Source organism: Cupressus sempervirens, chromosome 11, assembly GCF_028749045.1.
Source record: "Cupressus sempervirens isolate cs-2001-9-10 chromosome 11, ASM2874904v1, whole genome shotgun sequence".
Lineage (NCBI taxonomy): Eukaryota > Viridiplantae > Streptophyta > Pinopsida > Cupressales > Cupressaceae > Cupressus > Cupressus sempervirens.
Genome location: NC_143128.1, coordinates 73198819 through 73224763, shown reverse-complemented (window position 1 = coordinate 73224763; position 25945 = coordinate 73198819). Strand labels below are relative to the sequence as shown.

General features: G+C 34.9%; 1 protein-coding gene across 1 annotated transcript in view; it reads left to right on the top strand.

The window, feature by feature from the left end:
- LOC149528294 (glycosyltransferase-like At2g41451) overlaps positions 1-25945 on the top strand; it is a 138396-nt gene that overhangs the window by 9007 nt on the left and 103444 nt on the right. Inside the window, exons 2-3 of the mRNA XM_089811504.1 lie at positions 20382-20531; positions 20743-20795. Coding sequence (XP_089667630.1) covers positions 20382-20531; positions 20743-20795 — 203 coding nt within the window. The remainder of the gene's footprint in view (positions 1-20381; positions 20532-20742; positions 20796-25945) is intronic.

Here is a 25945-nt window from a genome sequence, read left to right as displayed (position 1 = left end):
GTTTTAGGGTTTGGCAAAAAAACAAAAGTGCAAAAAAGCACATGTTATAAAGTTCTCATTGTTAAGTTTAAGGAATTGCCGCAATATGTAATAGCATTGTCTTGTAATCAGGTATATGTTTTCCATATGCAACATCCTCTTTTTATATTGAACATAGGTCATGAATAGACATGTCCCTTCATAGGACATGTCTATTCAATAATCAAACAATTATTTTATATAAACTTAACTATTGTTAAATATATATATATATATATATATATATATATATATTTCTCTCACATAATATTATATCTCATATATAATTATGTGTACAGTCATATAGTTATCCGACTGAAGCTACCAAACATTAACACTCCCTCTTAGCAAGGGAGGATAAACACAAGACAAATATTACACCATTGGTAATATTAGAAATTTAGGAAAAATTCTGAAGTTTTCTACCATTAATACCGCATACGATATCAAGAGTATTGATCTCCAGAATATCAACATATGATATTTATCAATTACTCAAACTAGGGTATGATATTACATTTGATATCAAGAATCTTGATCTCCCAGAATATTGACATGCAATATTCATCAAGTACTCAAAACAAAATTTAGATATCACATTTGATATCAAGAGTATTGGCCTCCTAGAATATTAATGATATTCACCACTTACTCAAACGTTTAGATATCACATTTGATATCAAGAGTATTGGCCTCCCAGAATATCAATGATATTCACCACTTACTCAAAATGTTTTAGATATCACATTTGATATCAAAAGTATTGGCCTCTTAGAATATCAATTATAATCACCAAGTGTTCTAAGAGTAATGGCTTCCCAGAATGTTGAGATACAAGACATTCACCATTTACTCAATTTTATTAGATCTCATAATACAAGTTGATTGTAAGATCGTCACTTTCCAACAACTCCCAAATACAAGTGACATCATTTGAAAGTCGTCACTTCCTCATGATGTACACAGGGGGTAGGCCCATATAAAAGTCACATGGTCACAGTCCTCTTGACCGTGACAACTTATAGATCATTATAGAAACCATCTCAGTATGGTTTACTCCCTCTAAATCAATAAGATCAAGCTCACTAAAGGTTAACCAAATAGTATCCTCAGTCTTCTCCCTCTGAATCTTAATCTCCCTCTTTTTCCTGCAAGAACATTCTTGAAGGAAAAGATCAAGGCACATAGCTTTTATAAAAATCACAATATATGTATCACATTATATTTTATAGCTTTTGTGCCTATGCTCATTATCTCATTAGAATAAAGAAACTTATTTCATAATTATTTATCTCAATGTAATATAAATAAAGAAATAATCATTACATAAGTTAAGTGATGCACATAATTATAACTCATTATTATTAATTAAAATATTGAATTGTATCATACCTTAGATTCCTTTACTTAAGATTGGTTAAGCCTTTCATACACCTTCTCACTCTATGTCAACTATTAAACCTCCGCATTGTTATTCTATCGCCGTCCTACCACAATGGAGCTATTAAAATTGCAGCAAATAAGAGACATTGTTTCATAGCTGAGGAAGATGTCTATTGGAGCACGATGAGTTGAGGGCTCGTCGGGATCTCAAGTCATGGGAAGCTTGACGAGCTATGAGTTTGTCTGCGATCTCAAACTCCTCAATGTTTTAATCTACATACCTGTTGAGACTAATTTCTTTGGGTCAATTCCAAAGTTGTCTTCAACCAATATTATTTTCGTTTGGCGTAGACCTGTGACGGAGTGAGTTCCATACAAAATTATTTTACACAAAGAAAACCCCACTTGACAATAAAAGTCTATTGATTTAATCACCACACTGCTCATCCCAGCAATAAATATGTTTCAGTTTGTATTAACCCAATAATGTTTTAATAATTAAACTCAATCCCTGCATTGATCTCTTTATTGATTCCTCCTCCATACTGCTCAACATTGTTGTTGTAGTTTGTGCAGGTGTAAACATCGTTTCAGATCAACACAAATTGATCATGTCAAACTCTTGTCAATTCGCTTACTGCTTGACAAGCTCTTTTTAAATAACTGATGAATCCTATTGATTGCTATTTCCTCCACCAATTTCAACTTCAATTCAAGTGTTGCCAATTTATTAGGAAACTTAGCAATAATCTGCTGATTTACGGAAGAATCAATTCTGCTACTGCTTGCCAAGCTCTTTTTAAATAACTGATGAATCCCATTGATTGCTATTTCCTCCACCAATTTCAACTTCAATTCAAGTGTTGCCAATTTATTAGGAAACTTAGCAATAATCTGCTGATTTACGGAAGAATCAGAATTCTCATCCAATGCAGCAAAGGCAAATTCAACTCCACATCTGTGCGCAAAAGGATCTCGCAAGCTCTGCAACTTGGGCATATCAGCACACCTTGCAGAAGCAAATATTAAGCTTGAAACTGCTTTATTCAAACCAGAAGGAAGATCCTTGTGTCAAATCTCCATTCTTGAGAAGCTCAACGATATTGTTTCTAAACTGTTGAACTTGTAATTTCCACTTGTTTTGTAATAAATGCAGGCGTTTTAGAAGTATTTCTAGCAGAAGCTTGCACTTGGAGGCTTTTCTCCACCAAAAAAAAATCTCTCCAACATTATTACATTAGTGATTCTAACTTTTCCCAGTAAACGTCCTGTTCTGATACCATGTTAAGTATAAGGAATTGCTGCAATATGTAATAGCATTGTCTTGTAATCAGGTATATGTTTTCCATATGCAACATCCTCTTTTTATATTGAACATAGGTCATGAATAGACATGTCCCTTCATAGGACTTGTCTATTCAATAATCAAACAATTATTTTATATAAACTTAACTATCGTTATATATATATGAATATAAATATTTCTCTCATATAATAAGTTTATATCTCACATAATATTATATCTCATATATAATTACGTGTACAGTTATATAGTTATCCGACTGAAGCTACCAAACATTAACACTCACAAGTGAAATGACGTTTTTTTGGGTTTTTTCTGGGCATCAGCTTGTGGAGGTGACTGGAAGCCCCTGGATGCCTTGTGGGTGCCACTTGGATGCCATCCATTGGCATCCGGGTGACACTCAACCAGCTTCTGCTCGCATTGGTGCTTCTGTCTGCATTGGCTTCCGTTTCCAGGCCAAACCAACAAGTATCAGTATTTGAGTTTTTAAGCAATAAATTAGTGAAAGAGAGTGGACCATAACCATAAATAGCTCAAATTGGAGGCATATTATGATATTAATGGACTAGTGATGTAATGTATTATAATTTAGAACAATTTGACACAAGCATTTTTTTTGATTTGACACAATTCCTCAATCGCATCTTGTTTTTCTTATTAACAATTTCTTTACGATCATCTATTTGTGGATGGTAGCTTATACTTTGTGTGAGTTTTGTTCTTGTTAAGTTCAAGAGCTCCTTTCAAAAAGAGCTAAGGAATCAACTATCTTTGTCACTAACATTCATTTTGGCCAACCCATGCAATCTAAAAACTTTTTTCAAAAATAATTTTGCTTCTTAGAGTGCCTTAAATGTTTCGGCGATTGGAAAGAAATGTGCTTATTTCTTCAATCTATCCACCACTACATAAATACAATTGCTGCCTTCGACCTTGGGAAGTCTCTTGATAAAGTCCATGGAAATGCTTTCACACTTTCGCTCATGTATTAGAAGTGGTTGGAGTAGGCTTTCAAGAAAAAATGTTCTCTTTTGTTTTGCTGGGAGGACATGCATTCTTTGATATTCCTGTGAACACCCTCTTTCAACCTCTTCCATGAGAATCTTTCACGGATATGCCTATTTGTTTAATAGTACCCTTGATGTCCAGGTAATGGAGTTGCATGGAAGCCCTCAAAATCTTCTCTTTTATTTTTGATTTTGGCACTAAGATTTTTTTTCCTTGTAGTATATCAGCCCCTCAGCTACTTTGTACCTGTCATCCTCCACTAGTTCATCAAGAAATTAGTTGGAATTAAATTTGTATCATATTAAACAATGATAGTTTCTTTCCAATCAACCAAAATAGTAAACAATGAAGATAAAGTAGGCCTCTTAGGAAATGGGAAGTCTCTACCCAGCCGACAGAATGGGTATTAATTCCTTATTTAATATTTAATAATTAAATTAAAATTATAAATTTAGTGTTTTGTAAATTTCAAAAGAATTAATAAATTATAATATACAGCCATTCCGTCGGCTGCATAGCCATTTTGTAGGAAGTGCATCGACCACGACTTTTCTCTTGCCCCTTATAATGCTTGTTCAAAATTGTTTATTTGCAGCTTGTTTACCAATCTTCTCTAGTGATCATTCAAATCTTTTTGATTCAGAAATGTCTTCAAACTATTATGGTCAGTTTTAATGATAGCTTTCCCACAAATAAGAAATTGTCTAAACTTTTCTAGTGCATGTATGAGTGCCAACATTTCCTAACGACTCTACTTTTTCTCTCAAAAGCAATGTCCTTTTGCATTAGGGCAGCTCTAACACCTTTTAGCGATGCATCACAGTTCAATACAAAAGGCAATGAATAATCAACGATAGAAGTATTGGGCAACTTATTGCCTCCTTAAACTTGTCAAAAGCTTTGTGAGCTTCCTTCGACTGTGCAGAGGCTCCTTTCTTTGTCAAATCAGTCAATGGAAGAGCCAATTGAGAAAATCCCTCCACAAACTCACCATAGCAACAACATAGCACCAAAAGTCCTTTCAGTTGTATTAAATTGATAGGCAAAGGCCAATTGAGGATTGCTTGAAACTTTTGTTGATCTACTTGGACACTTGTGAAACTTGTGATGTGTCTCCAAAAAGAACCTCATTGAATCCAAACCCACATTTGGACAAATTAGCATTGAAAGATTGTTTTTCCAAAATATCTAAAGTAATTTCTAGATGCTCCAAGTGTTATTTCCAAAGTTTACTATAAATCAATATATCATTAAAGGAAACCCAAACAATTTTTTTGAGTTGCTTATTGAACATTTTGTTCATGCATGGTTTGAAATGTTATTAGAGCATTAGTAAGGCTAAAGGGCATGACCAAGAACTCAAATTGGCCATTGTAGCATTAAAAAGTTGCCTTCTCCATGTCTTCTTCTCTCATTTGAATTTGGTGGTAACTCGATGTCAGGTCAATTTCAGAGAAATAAAGAGCTCCATGCAACTCATCAATGATTTCATTTATCCTTTGAATAGGATATCTATTTAATGGCTTTCTTATTCAATGCTCTATAGTCTATGGACATCTATAGAGTGTGGTTTTTATTTTTGACAAGAACCACAAATGATCCAAATGGGCTAGAGATTGGTCTAATGAAACCCATATGCAAAAGTTCCTTGATAGTCTTCTCTTTGTCTTCTTTATAACCTCATGAACGTCTCAATGGAGTAGTTATAATAGGTATGGCATCCTGTTCCAACTCTATAATATGCTGAAATTCCCTATTGAGAGGCAGTCTTGAAGGCAAATCATTGAAAACTGCACTATGCATGTGTAATTTTCTTTTAAATTTCAATGCTATTTACCTTTTCGCTTCGTAGAACTTTTAGGATGAATCAATCAATTTGCTGCCCAAACAACTTGACCTCTTCAGAATGTTCTTTCCATCTTCTTTGTTGTCATAACTCGTCGATCTCCATTTTAAAGACCTCTTAGAACAACTTTCCCATCTGATTGAAACTTGAATACCATTGTCTGGTAGTTCTACTTATGATAATATCCTTAATTTAATGCAATGACTAATCATTCACAACAACATCAATATAACCAATACCGACAAAATAAAAATTGTTACTATATAATCACCTAAGATAATACTGAGTTGGTAGATCACTTTGAGGCATGGCACAGTGAATTTATCTACTACTCTGACATTTGCACCCTTTGAAACTTGCTGTCTTCGATTCTCTTTTATTACCAAACCATCATGAATAAACTTGTGGGTTGCTCCACTATCTATTAACATAGTCACTTTTTGTCTAGCTAAAGCCACATGAACGTTGAATGGATGATATCTACGACCTCTAGACAAACCTGAGAAAGAACCTTCTTTTCTGATTTCCTTCTCTTCAACTTCATGGATTGGTTACTCTATGTCATGAAATTTTTCTGTATCATCAGAATCATCTGGATCTGATACAACTTCAATAAAATGTACTTATCTCTTGCTTAGACACCTACGGTTAGGAGCCTATGGTTCTCTTCATGTAAAACAAGGTTTAAACCTTCTAAGTTCATTCTTTTGCTTTGTCATCTATCTTATTAGTTGCTGCAGGTGGCAGTGTATTCCTCTGTATTGCAATTGGGAATGTCTTCTTCTGGAAACCACCTTGTTTTTACAGGGAATTGCTTTGGATTGTTGTGCCAATGTCTTCTTGGGAATGGAGGGTTGCAAGCTTCTTCTAACTACTACTTGTAGAGAAGACGGGGCCAAAACCTATACAGAATCCCTTGGCAGCTCTTCAGGCCCTTTCAATAAAAGAAATTATTTGTTTTTCTAATACATTTGGATTTATTAATGCAATCTTCTAGAATTTCTCCACATGATTATTAGCTGTAGTTTTTTGCTTGAATTTTTGACAACTCCCTAAAGTACTTATCCTCATCTTTAAGCTTAAATCTATCAAGTAATCTTTGGTTAAAATCTTCAAAACTGCATACTTGATCATGACCTTGTGTGGTGGGTTGCTCCACTATCTATCAACAGTCACTTTTTGTCTAGCTAAAGCCCCATGAACGTTGAATGGATGATATCTATGACCCCTAGACAAATCTGAGAAAGAACCTTCTTTTCTGATTTCCTTCTCTTCAACTTCATGGATTGGTTGCTCTATGTCATGAAATTTTTCTGTATCATCAGAATCATCTGGATCTGATACAACTTCAATAAAATGTACTTATCTCTTGCTTAGACACCTATGGCTAGGAGCCTATGGTTCTCTTCATGTAAAACAAAGCTTAAAACTTCTAAGTTCATTCTTTTGCTTCATCATCTATCTTATTAGTTGCTGCAGGTGGCAGTGTATTCCTCTGTATAGCAGTTGGGAATGTCTTCTTCTGGAAACCACCTTGTTTTTGATAGGGAATTGTTTTGGATTGTTGTGCCAATGTCTTCTTGGGAATGGAGGGTTGCAAGCTTCTTCTAACTACTACTTTTAGAGAAGACGGGGCCAAAACCTATACAAAATCCCTTGGCAGCTCTTCAAGCCCTTTCAATAAAAGAAATTATTTATTTTTCTAAAACATTTGGATTTATTACTGCAATCTTCTAGAATTTCTCCACATGATTATTAACTATAGTTTTTTGCTTGAATTTTTGATAACTTCCTAAAGTACTTATCCTCATCTTTAAGCTCAAATCTATCAAGTAATCTTTGGTTAAAATCTTCAAAACTACATACTTGATCATGACCTTGTGTGGTCATACCATGATACCACCAATCATAAGCACTTCTTTCAAGATGTAAAGAAGCCTATTTAATGGCATCTTTCTTCTTCATTGGGCGTTGAGAGAAGAAAATCTATAGTTTTTGTAACCAAGCCTGACCTGAATTTTTTTCAATACTATCAAATGTAGGTACTGATAGTTTATTCAATTTATTCCTCATTTCCCTTGCATTCTGGTTTTGGTAGCCCCCTTTATCATTCCTTTTTGCCGAGATCTTGCAAGCTCAACATAGCCTCTATATGATATGGTGGCCTTGAATGATGCAGGATGATTATTGTAATTTGCTTGCCATCTTACCATATCTTCATCAAAAGTTTCTTCAGGGGCAGTAGATACCTCACTTTCAAATGACTTTGCATCTGGTCAAAGTAAGGATTTTGATTTCTTGAAAGCAAAGTTGCTGGAAACTCCTCTATCCCTCCTTGGGCGTGCGTATCTCCGTATCTAATTTGGAAACATATCCAATACTGCCTGGATACATGTCGAATATTGTACCCATGTCTGCCTAATAAACTTGATTCATGAACTGTACCAAATACTATGGGATTTGTTTTTTTTAAAGATTTGATGTAGATCTTCCCTTTAATGTAAAAAAAAACTATATTAAAGTAATTTAAAAAAAAAATAGTATGAACAAAACCTCCACTGAATGAGAAAGACAACTAAATTTTTTTTTCTATTTCATCAACCCATTTTTGGGTTATCTTCTAATGCAACTCTACTATGTTTACATATTGTAAAGCGTTAAATTCACTTATAAATATTAATGTGTCAATATTACTTTTGAAGTAATGAAAATCTCCTACAATAACTTAGAAAACTATGTTAAATATATGTATATGTATTATTTGTTAATGTCGTGTCCAGCCGTATCCATATTGGGGGTCTTAAAAAATTCACCGTATCCGTACCCAATACTGTATTTGTATTTGTATTCGTATCCATGCAACTTTGCTTGAAAGTAAGGATCTGAATTCACTGGGGAACTTTCCTTGGTGAGATTTCAGAACCATTTAAATTTTCTACTAGCAAGTTTGATACCTCTTGTAACTCCAACAAGCTTTTTTGTTTGTCTTCTTTTGCTTCTGATGAATGTCGAAAAAGGTTTGCTTGAAGACATTTCTCTTTGGTAGTCATCCCATTTTTTCACCTGAAGCTTCTTCCAGTAACTTCCACCATTCCCTCCTTTGATACGTAATTTCTCTATTGCTAGAATCATCCAGCATAACCCTCTTTAGGTTGGCAAGATCATTGCTCTGATACCACTAAATAAAGTTGCAAATTAAATAATGTTCAAGCAACAACAAATTCAAATTTTCATATTATAAATTGCCTAGAAAATCACAATGATTATGTAATGTCCCCTTTTTTTGGGACATTATAATTCAGTGTTGCCGACTCACTTCGCGTAGGTTTCAGGGGCGAGAAGGTTCTTTACGGGGTTCCGTTCGAGATTTGACCTAGACATTTCTAGTTTCAGACCCATCAGAGCAGTTTTGGCAGGAAGTCCGGATGCTTACTATTTTTAGTAAGTAAACAGAGCTTAGTATTCTGGATATCTCAGTGTTGGTTTGGAAGTGTCTCGCCAAGAGCTTTCCAATGAGCTATTGCACGTGCTTATCCGAGTTGGTTTGGTCAGTTATTTTAATGCCTGACGATTATATCCTTTACTAGCTAAGTGACTTTTAAAGTTCATTTGAACTTGTCACTTTATGTTAAAAAGGTACTATGTTCACTTAAATGACTAAAGGACAAAAGTGCTTTATCCCACATTGCTTAAAAGAGTGTGCATCACATTGGGAAAAGGGATAAAGGTACAATAGGTTCCACATGGGAAAATATGAAGATATAATATTTTAAAACAAATATCAATCTGGGAGCTGAAAACAGTTGCTGGTTATCTCTTCGAGGACGCAAACCCTTGAAGAAGCTTTGAAGGTTGGACGCAAACTTAGCCTTCTTACAGGTTTCATCTACATTGCCAATCTGACTATCATTTCTGTTTATAAGATTGGATTACTTGAATTGTTGCACGTTATTGTATTGCTATTGTATAATACGCTAACGCATTGTGGCTATTTGTGTTAATTCCTAGTTTATATATGTTCTTTCTGAATAGTGGTGAAATAAAACAAGTTTTCTAAGTTTCCTTGTATGCAAATCTGCCGGTTACAAGTCGGATTAAGGTTCTGGAATTTGTATCAAATGTTGGTTTTCTTTTCGGTTTTAAATCTGCAAGTTCATGTCAAGGGTTTTTAGTAAAATATTCGGAAAGGGATATAACAAACTAGGCGGCTATTTTATATCATAAAACTTTGTAAATTTGTTCGAAACTTCCCTAGTTACTAATCTTTAATGGACAATGAAAGTTTTGGGATTTGATTTAACTAAAAAATATTCACCAGGAATCGTGGAATTTAAATCAGAAAATTACACAAACAACATGCTAGAATTAAGTTGGAAAACACCAAAACATGTTTTCATTTGAATTTCTGGTGTAAGAACAAGAAATTCTGTCTGAACACTGATTTACTCAGTAGCAAACTTCTGATAAGGACGAACAGCCTCAAAGACGAGGAAGCTACACATGAACTATACAATATCACTAAACAGTACTCTAGGAAACACCACTTCTGGAGCACTACTGGAAACAACACGACTGGACTTCAAAAGATGACATGCAAACTCTACACTCAAAACCACCAAAATCTCTTGAAATTTCAGCTCCAATAAAATGATTGGAGAGAATTATTCTTTGTGAACAAAGGGTTGTCTTTTTCATCCTCAAGCTTCGAGCTCCATTGGGTTCTCATCCATTGAAGATAATTAAATAAGTATCAAATGATGAAAAGATGCAATATCTGCAAAATGGCAAACTATACATTATATATGTATTGTGACCAAAATGGCTACCCAAAATTTCAATGCCCTTATTGATGAAGATTTGTTTGGTGGATGCTAAAATTAGTGTATTACAATTTTCTTGCAAATTGTTATAGCCGTCGATTAAATTGTCAAAGATGCTTGTTTTAAATTTCGTATTCAAAAATTAGATGCTCCCAAAATTGAATGTCTGACCTGTGTTGGCAAATATTTTATTTAACATTTAACTTAGTTGCAGATTTGGGTTTGGGGATAGAGGCGGGTTCGAGAATCCAATTTGTGGATTTGTGAATTTTTTTCCTCATTATGATTTGTAACGATTTGTGTGTGTGTGTATATTCAAAAAAATTAGAGAAATATACTAAATTCTAAAACTAAATCATTTCGTAGTATGAGTCTATAATGCTTGACCATTCATCAATGCCAAATGTCAAAGATAAATATTATGATTCATCATTAAAAGAAAATAATCATATTGGATTCACAAAATTACTTAGACTTATAGTTATAGCTCAATATTGTCTGAAACATGATTCAATAATCATGAGTGTTCTCAATCATCAAATGGATTGTCTAAAAAATGTGGATCATTGGGGTCTTCATTTGCTGCAAGTAATTCATCCTCCTCATTTTTGGAACCATAATTGGTTCCACTTGTAATAGAGGGTGCTGCGTCATCCTCCTCCTCATCAATATCAAGTGGTGTGGCTCTAACAAGATCCTAGATTGTCATATCCAAGTCAATATGTATTTTGGATCCGAAAACTTCTCTGCTCCCTTCTTGTATTTTGGATCCTTACGTGATAGAAGGCGCAAGATGTTGTGCACAAACACCAAGTCTTCTTCTTTTTTGGAGCCCTATTAGTTATGCTTCACTGAGTGGATAAACGAGTATGTACTCCAATTCTGCTCAACAACAAAAGAGCTAGTAACCTAGAGAGAAAACAAAAAAAATTAAGTCTTGAAATATACATTGTAAGTGGCAAAAAAAACACACAAGTTTAAAATTAAAACTTACTTGTGATAAGATCATTATTGCAAGAGGCTGGAGGTACACATACTCTTGCCCATGGAGGTACCACCATGTAATACCATCCATTCTACTTTGATCATTCACAAAAATCAGATTTGCATGTTTTCCTGAGATGACTAACCCAACTCTCTCCTAACATTTACCCACACCTTTGGATTGCTGAAGATTCCACTGAATGCCCTCTCTTATACCCACTAACAACCTCAGCATCTCTATAAGGTACCACTCTACTCAGAACAACAAGTACCTTTGGGTTATAATACCTAGGGGAGAGAGCATAAGCTAGGAGATGCAAATGAGTAGTCATCTTGTTCCAATGATGAAGAACAATTACTTTCACCTCTTTGTAGAAGGTGTGTGCAGGGTCATTCTCTCTCCTTGTAATGACCTAGGATATGAATAAAATAACAAATGATGTTCATGTAAGTTATCTTGATATAAGTAATGTAAATTAATAAACTTTTTAAATTTAGCTATAGGGGATTGTATTATACCACTTTGACTTTCTCCAACATGGTGTCCTTGGCATCAAAGATGTCCCCCAAGCATGGCTGATCCATGTGGGTGAACCTAAGTATAGACATGATAGTATTGGTGAATTATAATACCTATTCCACCCGAGTCCACCAATCATCATCCAATTTCATTGCTTTGACCTTTAGGGCCCTTGTTGTATTGGATTGCTTTCAAATGCCGCATTGGTTGCTAATCACCATTTTGACAATGCTTCCTTCACTCACACAAGTTGCCTAAGGACGATTATGTGTGATGCAAAGGGGGTTTCAGCCACCTAAAAACATGTTAATAGTAAGTTAGAAATACCCTTTGATTTAATTATGTAAAACATGACATAAATTGAGTGAACTTCAATAACTCCAAATTGGAGAAAGTTCTGAAAATTGCTTGTGACATATGGTGGTTTGTCACAAACATTTGAATATCCTCATCCTCCTCACATATTTGCTTTACCCAATCTATTTGGGTGCCAATGGCTTGGAACACTAAATTGAAAGAATGGATATTGCACAATGTCCAAAAGTTGTGATCATATCTAGTCTCTGCCAATGCACCCTCAACCCTGCAAACTTTTGCATTGTTTGTAACAACTTGGACAACATTATCATTACCCACTGCCTCTATGGAATCCATGAGAATGTGAGCAATAAATTCAACATCTTTTACTTGGAAGAAAAGATGTCTAGAGGTTTGGTGAGTGGGTGGGGTTATTGTTATTTTCCCACTAGAAGAACTTTGTTTCCCTTTTGAAACAATTTTATCAACAAATTCTTGTTCTTTTAAAAAGGCTGCTATTTGCCCAGGTGGCAACCCTTTCTTATTAGGCCCTTCACACATATTAATCCCTCTACCCCCAAGGCCCAAAAAATGAAGTTTGACTGTAGAGTAGGAGCTTCTATATTGTGTAATATACCATTTTTCATATACTGGAAAAAGAAATTAATTCTAAAGATAAATCTATCTTTCATAATTAAATGACATAAGACAATTATATTCGTTACAACTGATTTCAATGTACAAGGAAAGTAATTAGCAGTTAAGAAACAATCCTTTTCTAGTTACATAAAAAGAAACTAATATAACTTCCACAACTAATAGCATAATCATTTGATACTACATCGATCATAATTAAATACACTTCAAGGAATAACATGGAAGTAGGATAAGAAAACATACACAAGTGTCGGTATTTGATAATGTGTTGTGCAAGCCTCGACATTTAATGAAGAGAAGCTTTAGCATAGGCTTAACCTCCTAACCACAGACCTTAACTTATCCTCATACAATCTCTAACGAGAAAGGCCCTCCCTACCCCGAGGTTAGGCTTGGGGCACCATGGTCTTGCCATCCGAGCATCTCGGTGTTAGAGTGTTGGCTAAGTAGCAGACACGGTAGTGGATATCCTCCATCAACCTCCCCTCTGTCACCTAGCATCTAGACCTCTGGTGATCAAATATGGCAAGCATGCCTTTAACGTACCTTGGCCAAAGATTTAGATGGGCAATGTATAAGCTCGATCACCCACTGCTCAACTTGACAATCGGAACATACATACTCTTGGACAATCATGAGCTGACCCAACATGCACAGTTTTGGTTTGTTAATTGTTCTTGATTTGACATTTAAGTTGTTCTTGCAGGGGTAACTTTGCTCCTCACCCATTTGTACTTGACCATCTAGGTCAGGGGTGTATCTTGGGAGGTTTCAATATATACATTTGCATCTTTGTTCTTGTAACCAGAAATTCTTTTCTCAAGATTGTTTCTTATCTCAATGGCATATGGACTATACCACTGTATAAGACAGACCTCTTGAGTAATATTAGGACAAGCTCTATATACATATATATTTATTACACACTATACACACTGTTAAAGTTTGTAGTTGTGATAGAGATCTTTATTTCTCGAAATCTGGACGTTATTGCCGTTATTGTCATCTTCAGCTGAAAAGAACACTCCAGTTTAATTTGCAACATTAAATGTAAATGACATGTGTCATTCACATGCATTGAGGCATGAATATTCAAAGAGTCATAATTAATTATAGGAATTGTGAGAAATCTCAAGAGACCTTTGGTTATAATGTGAAGAGTCTCTCCTATTGTTATATATTCGCATCAAGCAAAGGATATTGTACACTTGAACTTTCATTATCAATAAAGTTATATTTGTGTTGTGTGACTATGTCTTTCCCTTCGTTCTTGAAGGGTTTTCCTAGAATATTTTTGGTGTCTTTGTTTCAGTTTTATATCTTTCTTATTGTTGGTTATCTTCATTGATTTCTGGGCCCTAGTTTTAACACACTTGATGGTGATTGTGAAACAAAATAAAAATAAAGGATAGTAATTAGGTCTGTATGACATTCATCACTTGATATGTAAACCGGAGCGTGAAAAGAAATAGCATAGCTCACTCAATCTCATTAATCATGCCTTAGAATAATATTGGTGTTCTAAATCCATGGGTCGTGAATTCATGATATCAATATGAGAATTCATAACATTGATAAGTCTGAAAAGGAAAGATGGACATAATGCATATAAAAACAGAGCATTGGTAGAGGGTAACATGACTTGAAATTTGATTCTCACGTGGTGATCGCAACAACGTCACCCAAGACTTAGTGTTAAGCTTGCTTGCATACAGAACTTGAGCAAACATTGATTTTCTTGTAGTTTGACAATGCGAAAATGCAGTAGAATGATGGCTTATCAGTGCTGCATAAGCAACAAGAAGAATGATAAAGATAAATGTAGCATATGTATCTCTGCCCAAATTCAGAGTTACTAAGATTATGAAAAGACAGGCGTGAATATATGAAAACCATTGGTAGCGGAATGCTTCCATATAAACTATACACTCCCTCTGTTACAAGAAAGGGAAGTTGAGAGGCATGATCAATCAAAAGTAACTCCACTTGCATCTTTAAAATAAATTTATAAAGGAAAATTGTGACCAATAAGGTGGGGGCAAAATCTCCAAATTATGAACTCGATGAGAGACAAATAATTGTAATAACTCAAGGTTGATGTATATACAAGACATTTTTATATATTGGCATCATGTTATTTGATGTCACCTATCATTGTACGTAGAGCTGTGCCTATGTATATATACATATGCGTGTGTAATTTAAATCATGTGGTTCATTATATATTATTTATACACACAAATATGTACGTACATATAACCATACATGTAGGTGCAGTTATAAGTGCTAAAATACCATGGTGTCAATGTATAGATTCACATTCTATCGACAACTTAATGTCACAACAAAATCAAAATAAGGTAACATCTCTCTCTCCCATAGTTATTTAAATGTTTACTTGCTTTAAAAACTAACTGGGTAGCTCATGATTGTCCAAGGTACATTTCGTGTTGTCTAGTCGTTAAATCCTTCATCAAGATGGTTAGAGCTCATACTTGATAATCTGTTGATGGACCTTTTTGTTTTGGTGCCCCATTCATTGAATACCATTTAGCAATGCTTTCCCCTCTTTCATCTACTCTTGCAATCAAAATGTGTATTTCCACAATAATAACATGTTCCTCCATTTTAAATCAAAATATAGAAAAAACAACAATTACTGATAAGTGTCACAACGGCTAACCACCACTAACATTTATCTTTAATTATAAATGCTCATTTTCAGTTGAAATAACAATGAATAACTAACAAGTCATTTTCACATGAATAATAAAGGGTTAACCATAACTTCCATTTCACAAGATCACGACATTCGAGAGTTTTAACTAACCATTGCAATGACTATAAGATTATTTAAAAGAAAAAATAAAAATTATGGGATGTAACATTGTGCTTGCAAAAATTACATTTTCAAATGAACTACCACCTCCACTACAATGTGCAATTCTTGTAGTGTGTCTCCATAAATGAGACCCTTTATCAATTTTAAATTGTTGAGATGCCTCCCCACCCACTAAGCTTTGACTAATCATTGTTGCACTTGCAATCTATAACAAAAGTAAAAAGAATGCTTTAAAACTTCTAAAAAACATGGAATAAATTTGAAACTTTAGAAAAACTTGAAATGATGAAGAAGAAACTAAAGAAAATGGTCCAAATGCATACCTTCAACTCTCAAACTTGCCTTTAGGAAATAATTTTTCATTGCACAATCAATCTCTTTGGTTTTCAATTAGTTCACTTCAAACTCGCAAGAATGAGAGAGAAAATGATTGTAAAATGAGTTTGACAACAACTAAAAGGGTTTGTTTAGTGTTTGATAGAAAAAATAATGAACAAATATATTTTTAATTACTTTTTTGGCCTGCTTCTTGTTTAGCACACATGGGGATCTGTTCAGTTCGTTGTTTGACCTTGTGGGTCTGAGCGGATTCACAGATACTGAATTTTGACTACTCATTGTTGCACTTACAGTCAATAACAAAAATAAATAAAAAAATACTTCAAAGCTTATGGAATAAATTTGAAGCTTAGAAAACCTTGAAACAACTAAGAAAAAACTAAAGAAAATAGTTCAAATGCATTCCTTCAACACTCAATTTTGCCTTTAGGAAAGAATTTATCACTCGACAACTAAGTTACCGATGCTGGTTCTGATGCTGTTGCGGGTGGAAGGTGCTGATGCACGAATTTTTTTTTTGGATTTTGGATGTGTTTGGGTGCATCCATATATATATATATATATCTTCATTTTTAAATATGTAGCGGGTGCAAGGTGCTGATGCGTGGTTTTTTTTTTTTTGGATTTTGGATGCATTTGTAAGTATGTATGTATGTAAAGAAATGCAAGAAATATACAAAAATAAACCATTTCATAGCATGATACTTAACCATTGATAGTAAGAATTGAAATAAGAAGAGAACCCAGCTGCAAACAAAATGAGAAGAATGAGCAATGAATGGCCTCTTTTAGGGCTGTTTTAGAGTTTATGAGCAAAAAGGAACAAAAATAGAACTAAAAAAATAAATTAACAAATGCTTTTTAAAATCACTTAAGTGACTGGGCATTGAAAATGTCATGGGTTCTCTCCATGTGCACTTGGATGTTGTCTGGGTGCTCTTGGAAGCATCTCGAGCGCATCCATAGACATTGGGTGTGCTTCTTGAGAGCATCGGTGTCCAAAAGCACTGACACATCCTAACACACCAACATCAACCTGGGTTTTTGGGAGAGAATCAATAGCTTAGCTCCACAAACAATCTCCTTTGTTTTCAATCACTTCACTTCAAACCTGCAAGAATGAGAGAGCGAAATGAGTTAGATAACAACTAAAAGGGGTCATTTTAGGGTTTGATAGGAAAAAATAAAAAATAATTTTTTTTTAATTACTTTTTTAGGCTCACTTCTTGTTTCACATGCGTATTTGTGTGGATTCGCACAAGGTCTGTGCAGATCCACATTTGACCTGTGAGTCCAAGCTGATCCGCAAATCTGCTTGGTCTTATCGGGTTAAACATGGACCTTGTGTGAATTTAACGAGGACCGGTCTGCGGATCCGGACTGTGTATGAACCTGGATCCGGTTCAGGCTCAGGATGTGCAGATCCAGTAAGTAAGGTATTTAATTGTCATTGCACCATTATAATTATAAATATTAAATAAACTGATTTTCCCTATGTTGGCCAATTAATCCATGGGAAAATAGGATTGGTTAATGAATGTCTTTAACTCACTGTCTTTAGAAATGGGACATGACACAATGTTTGTATTCAGACAGTGCCTCTTTGCCATGTTGATGTATGTGTTACATAGAACAAGTCATATAGCATGTAAGAATTAGCCTTAATTGTGAGGACCTTCCTCAATATTTGTTTAGTGATTTCACTGAGAAATGCCATCTTCCTCTTTTTGGCTTTCAAAAACAATGGCAGTATCCATCTCGTGGATGTGTGAATGGAAAAGTTTCATCCTTGCTGTTTGCATATCACATAATGCTTCCATTTTGAGGATTAATGCTTAATGTACTCTTTAGCATGATCCTTCTCATTTATCTTGGCTATTCCTTTGCTTGCTTGCAATCATATATCTTGCCTCTCCACCTTCATCATCTCACAAAGTTTCTCATGCTAAACATTTGCCATATCTGAGAGTAATTAATCATTTTGCATTTTGATTGCCCACTTTTCAGATTCATTCACCACATCATTCCCTTCTTTGAATATGTGGGATATGTGCCAGTCATTGAATTGAACTAGTGCCTCCCAAATTGGTGCTATCCAATTTGGCGTAACCTTCTTACAGATATAACTAATTGTTATTTGCAAATCCCCTTCTAGGTGTTTCTTTTTAAATTTGAAGTTTATGAATATTGTCAATTCTAGTAGTGCAAATTGAAATTTAGCAGGTGGTTTTTTGGTAGCTAATATCAAACTTTTCCTCCCAATCTCTTTTAACACATCGTGCTCTAGATAGCCTTGGGTTTTGCAAGAATCACCATCAAAATTGATTTTAACCAAACCATAGTCAGGGGAATCCATCAATCATTATCTCTAAGGTTAGAAGCTAGATCAACCTGCTGAAACCCATACATGGTGGGGATAATCAACCTGGCCCAACATTTCCTTATTTGAATAATTGACTATTTTCATTACGAAATTTTCTATCTTAGGGACCAAATTTTCTTTAGACATTTCCTTGGCTTGAAATATCCTATGATTTCTTTCCTTAAATATTTTCCGTATAAATGTAGAGAGGGTGAAGCAATCAAAATGCTAAAGAGGGCTGCCTCTTGTGTAATTGGCCACGTATTGAACATTTTGATGAGATATAGAGGGATAAAGTTGGTGGGTTAATTGATCTATCCTTGGGGCAGCTTTATTCCTTTCTAATTTCCTTTATTACTGCTCCATTTATGCTTCTTCCCATGGCTTCATCCATGATGATAAATATGAAAGGGGAGAGTTGATCACCTTATCTAATACCTCAAGAAGATGGAAATAAGTCATGTGGAGCTCCTTTTGCAACATTTAAAACCTTTGGGCATAACATATGAGTTTTAATCCTTTAAGTCCATTCCCAGCAGAAGCCAAATCTCCTTTGTTACATCCAAAAAGAATTCTCTGCCACTTGATCATGAGCCTTTTTGTTTGATGTCTAGTTTGATTATCGTTCTCTCTACTTTTGCTCTGCTGTATGAATGTGTGCATATGCTAGAAGTATGCCTTCACCGTTAGATCCTCCAAGGGTGAAACCACTTTGTTCCTCTAAGATAATATCAACCAATACTTGGTTGCATAAAGAGATAGGTCAAAGATTATCCATTGTTTCTATCTTACTCTTTTTGGAAATCAATGCTAAAAATATGTTGTTTATATCATTTGGCAGGGTAGTTTTCTTTCTCTATTCTTTAACAACCTTGGTGAGATTGCAATGGTATTCCAAAATAATTGGAAAACATTTGTAGGAAATCTCTCTAGTCTTGGAGCTTTATCTAGGGCTAGTTGAAAAGGTGGCCTTTTTTGCTTAAGCTTTGGTGATTGATCAATATAGTTTCTCATTTTGGGAACCACTGATCCATTTTGGAATGTAACCAAGAATTTCCTCTCTTATTATTTCAAAAATATTTCACAGCCTCATCACCTGTCTCTTTTGTTGTCTATATTTGACTCCCTCGAAAATTGGTTATTTCAGAGATTCTATTCCTGAATCTCTTTGCCTTTAGTTGTGGTGTGAAAATACTTACGTATATTTAATTGTTTACTTTATACTAAATTATTAATATTTAAATCTTAATATTAGTTTAATTTTTTATACTTATTTTAGTATCATTTTAATTTTCAATTAAGATTTAAAAAAATTAAATGCGAAAGTGAATTTCTGTTTTTTATGTTAAGATTATTTCTTTATTAAATATGCAGTTTTTTATTAAAATTTTAAATTTGTAATGTAAATAGATTTTTTTCCTTTTTATTTATTATTATTAAATTCAAATTATATTTGTTTAATTTTAGATTTAGATGACATTATTGATAATTTAACTATAGATCCTGGTATGCTTATTTGTATATATTATAAATTGCTAAATCAACTTATAATTATTTATTGCATTGCAGTCGTCTATTGTTTAAAAATGCGTCAGATTGCATTGCAGTCCTCTATACAGGGCTATATTGTAGACCCTGATTTCTGTATATGGATATAGTATATATCTTTCTTGAAGGATAGATATATGGCAAAGTAACCTTTATTTAGGGCTACATTGGCATGTCTACTGAAACAATTGCATATTTTCTAGTGGAACTTCTTGGGAACACAGTTTTTTTTCTGTTTTTATATGAGAACTTTTGGTTCTTCTGCAGCTCATACATTTATGATTATTTTAAGAGAGTTTTTCTTACCACGATGTATCTTATGGTTATTCATGTTATTTCTTAGGCATGTTTTACTTTGTTTCGGTCGATGGAATTTTTATAAATATGTCAAGGTGGTTGTTTTTTCTTCCTAATCATGCATTGAAGGAAATTTCCTTATCGTGATCTGCAGATATGTATAACCACGAGTACTTCAGCAGGGCTTGATCAGATTCTTCCTTGGATATACTATCATAAAATAATTGGTGTAACCAATTTCTTTCTATTTGTCGAGGGAAAGGCAGCCACTTCTAATACGTCAGCTGTTTTGGATAGCATACCGGTCAGTTATTTTTAATTGATATATGCCACATCATATTGCATCCAGCAGGATACAATATAATGAAATTTGCTTTGACACCTGCTTTCTTTAGATATAGCAATATCTTATCCCTTAATTTTCTTATTGTTATTTTCTGATCTTTTTTAGTACTTTAAACTTAATTTCTTGTTAGGATTTGACAGAAATGGTTTTTATTGCCTATTTCTTTTAGGGAGTAAAAATTGTGCATCGAACCAAAAAGTTAGAGGAAGAGCAGGCTAAAAGGTTTCTTCCTTTCACTTTGGTCTCTTAATTTTTTTTCCGTTTAATGCAAATTTCTCAAGTGAATCTAGTAAATTTTTCTATCTTTTGTTTACCTGAATATGAGAAGATGGATGTATATGCTTTAAAGAACTGGATGGTGGAAATACAACCATTCTAATTTATTGGTCCTCTGTTTCCTTGCTCACCAAAAAGTATAATGCATGCATAAATGGAAGAAAGTATATTGCGCAAAGTAATTGGTAAAATAGCTGATGCATTAACAAATGATTGAAGAGATCATTATAAAGAATTTACTAATCTGTCCAATTTGTCCACAACATCAAGCTGTCCCCTGAATCCAACAAACTTATCTGGAGAATGTCTGCTGTTGGAACATACTGCGAGTGAACAATTCTGTCTTTAACTAGTTGCCAAATGTAATGGCAATTAATGTCCACATGTTTTATTCTTTCATGAAAGACAGGGTTCTTGGCAAGTTTGGGCATTCCCTGATTATCAGAGAGAAAGGGATTCGGTCCTACTCGAGACAAATGCATATCCGCAAGCGTCAGATGAAGCCAAACTGCCTCACAAGCTGCCATACTAGCTCCTCGATATTCTGCTTTTGTGGAGGAGAGTGAGACTGTATGCGACTTCTTATTAGTCCAGGTGACTGCACCAGATCCCAATCTGAACAAATATCTAGAAGTTGATGTCTTATCACCAATGAAACTTGCTCAATCTAAACCTATGAACTCCATGAGTTTGGAATCATGATTCCTAGTGTAAAGAAGTCCATAATCAAAGGTGCCCTTCACATGTCGCACACATTTTGCTGCTACCCAATGATTAGCCTTGGGGATAGTCATGAAGCATGAAATGTAACTCATCGCAAAACTAAGATCAAGTCTATTGACAGTGAGGCAGATAAGGCTGCCCACTAGTTCTTTGGAAGTGGTTTCATCTACATGAGGAGAATAAAACTTGGCTGACAACTTTAGTCCTTTCTCCACAGGTGTGGAAGCAAGTTTACAATCTTGCATATGAAAACCGTCAAGCAAGTTCCTGACATACTTAAATTGAGAAATAAAGATAGTACCATTAGTTTGCCAAACCTCAACACCTATACAATAATGGGGAAGCCCCAAATATCTCATATCAAAATACTTGCACAAATCTTGTTTGATTTCTGCAATCAAATGTGTTGAACTGCTAGAATGATCAAGTCATTCACATAGACAATAAGAAAGAGAATATCATCACTGGAGCGTTTGATATACAAATTACTGTTAGAAGGGCAACTTTGAAAACAATGAGCAACCAAGTTTTGATCAATTTTGATGTACTGCACTTGAGGACCCTGTTTGAGTCCATAGAGTGCTTTCTTGAGTCTACAAACTTGGTGCTCTTTGTTGACAACCTTGAAACCAGGGGGCTGCGTCATGTAGATTTCTTCCTGCTACTGACCATTGAGGAAGGACTCTTAACATCCATTTGATGGACTTTGCATCCAAACTGAGTTGCATTGGCAAGAAGAAGAAGAATTGTACTCATCTTGGCAATAGGAGCAAAAGTCTCCTCATAATCAATGCCCTCCCGCTGTGTGAATCCTCAAGCAACTAATCTAGCCTTGTATTTATCTAAGGTACTATTAACATGATACTTGATCTTATTTACCCATTTGCAACTAATGGGTTTCTTCCCCACAGGAAGATCAGAGAGAACCCATATTTGATTCTATAAGATTGGTATTTCACATCCATTTTTTGTTCCCACTTTGGAATCCCTTTTGCCTCTTTGAATGTTTGAGGCTCATAAATTTTAATGGAGGTTGGCCATGGGAGCAAAGTTAACGGTATTAGGCTATTTGCCCTTATTTCTAGAAGAGCTACCCTCAATGAGCTCAAAAGGACAAAGATCATTGATTGTCTTGGCCCACCATTTAAGCCAGAGTAGATGTGCCAATATCAAGAGGAGGAATAGCTAGAGTTGGAATAAGATCTATAACAGGTGGAAGATTAGAATCCTCCGAAAGAAAATCAGGCAGTGCATGATCAAAATCAGACTTCACATCATCTCTCCTATCAATTGGATCTAACAGAGCACAAACATCCTAACCAAAGGCTTTTAAAGGCTGATCCTCATAATTCTGCTCAGACGAGGAAGAGAGAAACGATCCTTGTTCTTCTCAAAGACAACATCACGACAGGAGATAAGACGATCAATGCCTATATCAATTAGTTGGTAAGCCTTATGTTTGTCATTGTAACTTGTAAACATAAGCTTTTGATTCTTCGAATCCAACTTGGAGCATTGATTGTTTGGAATCCAAACATATGCTAAAGAGCCAAAAAAATTGAGATGATTGATCCTAGGTTTGTGATTAGTCTAGGCTTCCTCAGGAGCTTTCCATGTGTGGAGACCTATTACGGAGATAGACCACAATAATAATTGCTTCCACCCAATATTTTTTAGGAACATTTTGTATTCCATTATAGACCTGGCCATATTTTTAGTGTAGTGTGAGGCTCTATGTCACTGTTTTGTTGAGGGGAGTATGGGGTGGTTAACTGACGTTTAATGCTGTATGTATCACAAAAAGTGGAGAAAGTAGTAGAAGAAACCCCCCTCAACCCCCACTGCATTATCAACTGAGAGATATAATAGAACCACAAAACTTTCTTTCTACCAAGGCCTTAAATTTTTGAAATACAGTAAACACTTCTCATTTCTGTTTAAGAAATTACACCCACATTTTTCTACTGAAATCATCAACAAGAAGTAAGAATACCTGCACCTAGTAACATAAGGAGTATTCATTGGACCAAATACCAACTGTAGTACCTTAGAGACTTGCCATGCATTACCATCCTTGAATGACGTCCTACGCTACTTTCCAACCTGAAAAGCTCCACAAACTCACTATTATGAGTTTGAATTTTAGGTAGGCCAAGTACTAAATCATCTTGAACAAGTTGAGCAAGGTAGTGAATGTTCAAATGACCATATTGCTGATGCCAGAGACTGTTGATAGGAGATGATTTAGTTACGAAGGTATGCTCAAGAGAATCACCAATATCCACAAGTCTATATAGACCACAATCCTCAATACCAACACCAACAATAGTGTGTGTTATAAGATTAATAATTGGGCACTTGTGTGAACTGATTATCACGTCAAGCTGAGGAGAATGTCGCATGATCTGACTGACTAAGAGTAGGTTAAGTTCAATGCCAGGAACATAGTACATGGTAAGGAAAATGAGATTCCTCCCACCAAATTGTATATGTACGTTGCTTTTACCAACAACAATAAACTATTCACCTCCAAATATAATTGAATTAGTGAAAGGAGAAAACTCCTTAGTCACTGGATTCGTGCCCTAGAGGCTTGATTTGGAATCGGGTTCAATCCGAATTTGGATTCGTGCAGATCCCGACAGGATCCTTGTTTTGCACAGTGGATTTTTATGAATCTGGACGAATCCATTGTGTAAAACAAGGATCCTACACAAATCCAGGCATGAATCCTCAAGGATCCAATGTGAATTCTCAAGGATTGACAGGTTTGAGTGGGTCTAAGTTATTTAATATGACTTTTTAAAATAATTTTATTGCTTTGTAGTCCTAAAATGACCCTTTTATGCATTATATATAATAAAAACTGATAAATATAAATAAATAAATAAATAAATATATATATATTCACAAATCCTCCATGAATCCTGATTGGGAAAAAAAAAATCGCGACTCCACGGATCCAATTCATGTGCCCGAATTGGATTTGTATCCCGAAATGGTAACTAAGGAAAAATCTGTAAACCAATCACGCCTTTGAGTGAAATGTCGAGAAGCAACAAAATCTATATACCAAGTAGACGATTTCACATGGTCTGCAGGTATTTTTACCCACGAAGGTGTAAAATCTAGACTCGTTCAGCTCTATATGCTCAATAACATTGGCTTTAGGTTGAGGCCCTCCTTGCTTCCATTGTTCAAAAGTCAATTGGTTGTGACAATCCTCGAGAAAATGGCCATATTTGTGACAATAATGACACTGCACCTTCTTCTTCTTTGGAGTAACCTGTGATTGATTTGAGCCCTTTTGCTAGATGGCTGAGTGTTGAGATTTGCCTTTATCCTTTTGAAAGGATTTGTTTGAAAAGGCATGCTTTGAGGAGGACGAGGTGACACTGTTACCAAATTGTTGTTTCCAACGAGCCTATTGCAGAAGTTTGGTGCGTAATTCTGGAAATTTCAGATCAACATTAGTAGAAGTAATTTTGAGAGTCTTTGAGTCTCTATAAAGTGCTTATAAGATTTTGGTAGACTCTTAAAGGTCATGACTACCATATCTTCCTCTATTTTTTGACCAATAGCTTTGAGATGCTCCTATAAGGACATGCATTCAATGGCATCAATCATGATGGAGAACAACTGGCTCTTCAGAAAGAATGTTTGATTCTTGTCGAATGTCTCATGCAACTCATTCAGATGTTGTTGGATGTTTGCTGCAGACTTGCAATTAGGAATTTGAGGGAATGAATTATCTCTGACAGAGAACTTGAGAAGCATGATAGCTTCTCGATCTCAATCATCAAACTTGTCTATATTTGCTTGTACAGTGGTAGGATGAGTTTCTATGCCCAAAACAATAGTCTCAATTCGACGATATTCGAAAATCGTTTGTATGCACTGCTTCTAAGTGTTATAATTCTTGCCCTTGAATCTCTGATTTCCCTCCAACATTAAGTTGGTCAATGATGTCATCTTGCACATTTCCCAATGCACAAAGAACAAGAGCCATAGAAGAGGTAATAACATGGATTCAAAAACTATAAATCTCAATGCAAAAAATAGAGGCAAATGCAGTTAAATTTTCAAAAAAATGATGAAGCACAACTAACAGAGATTTTGAGAAAACTTTTTAGCTGACCTAGAAAAATTTGAAGACAACCTAAAAATACTTTCAAAAAGAATTTGAAGTTGAAATTCAAATCCTTTGGCGCAAAAATCAAGGCACAAAAAATGAGCCACCCAAGAAAAATTGACGATGACCTAGATGAAATCTCGAAAAAACACCAAGAATCCACTAGCAATTTTTCAAAACGACAAAGACTTTGAGTTTCAAAAGAATCGCTAACCTTTTTTAACCCCCCCACCAAAAAAAG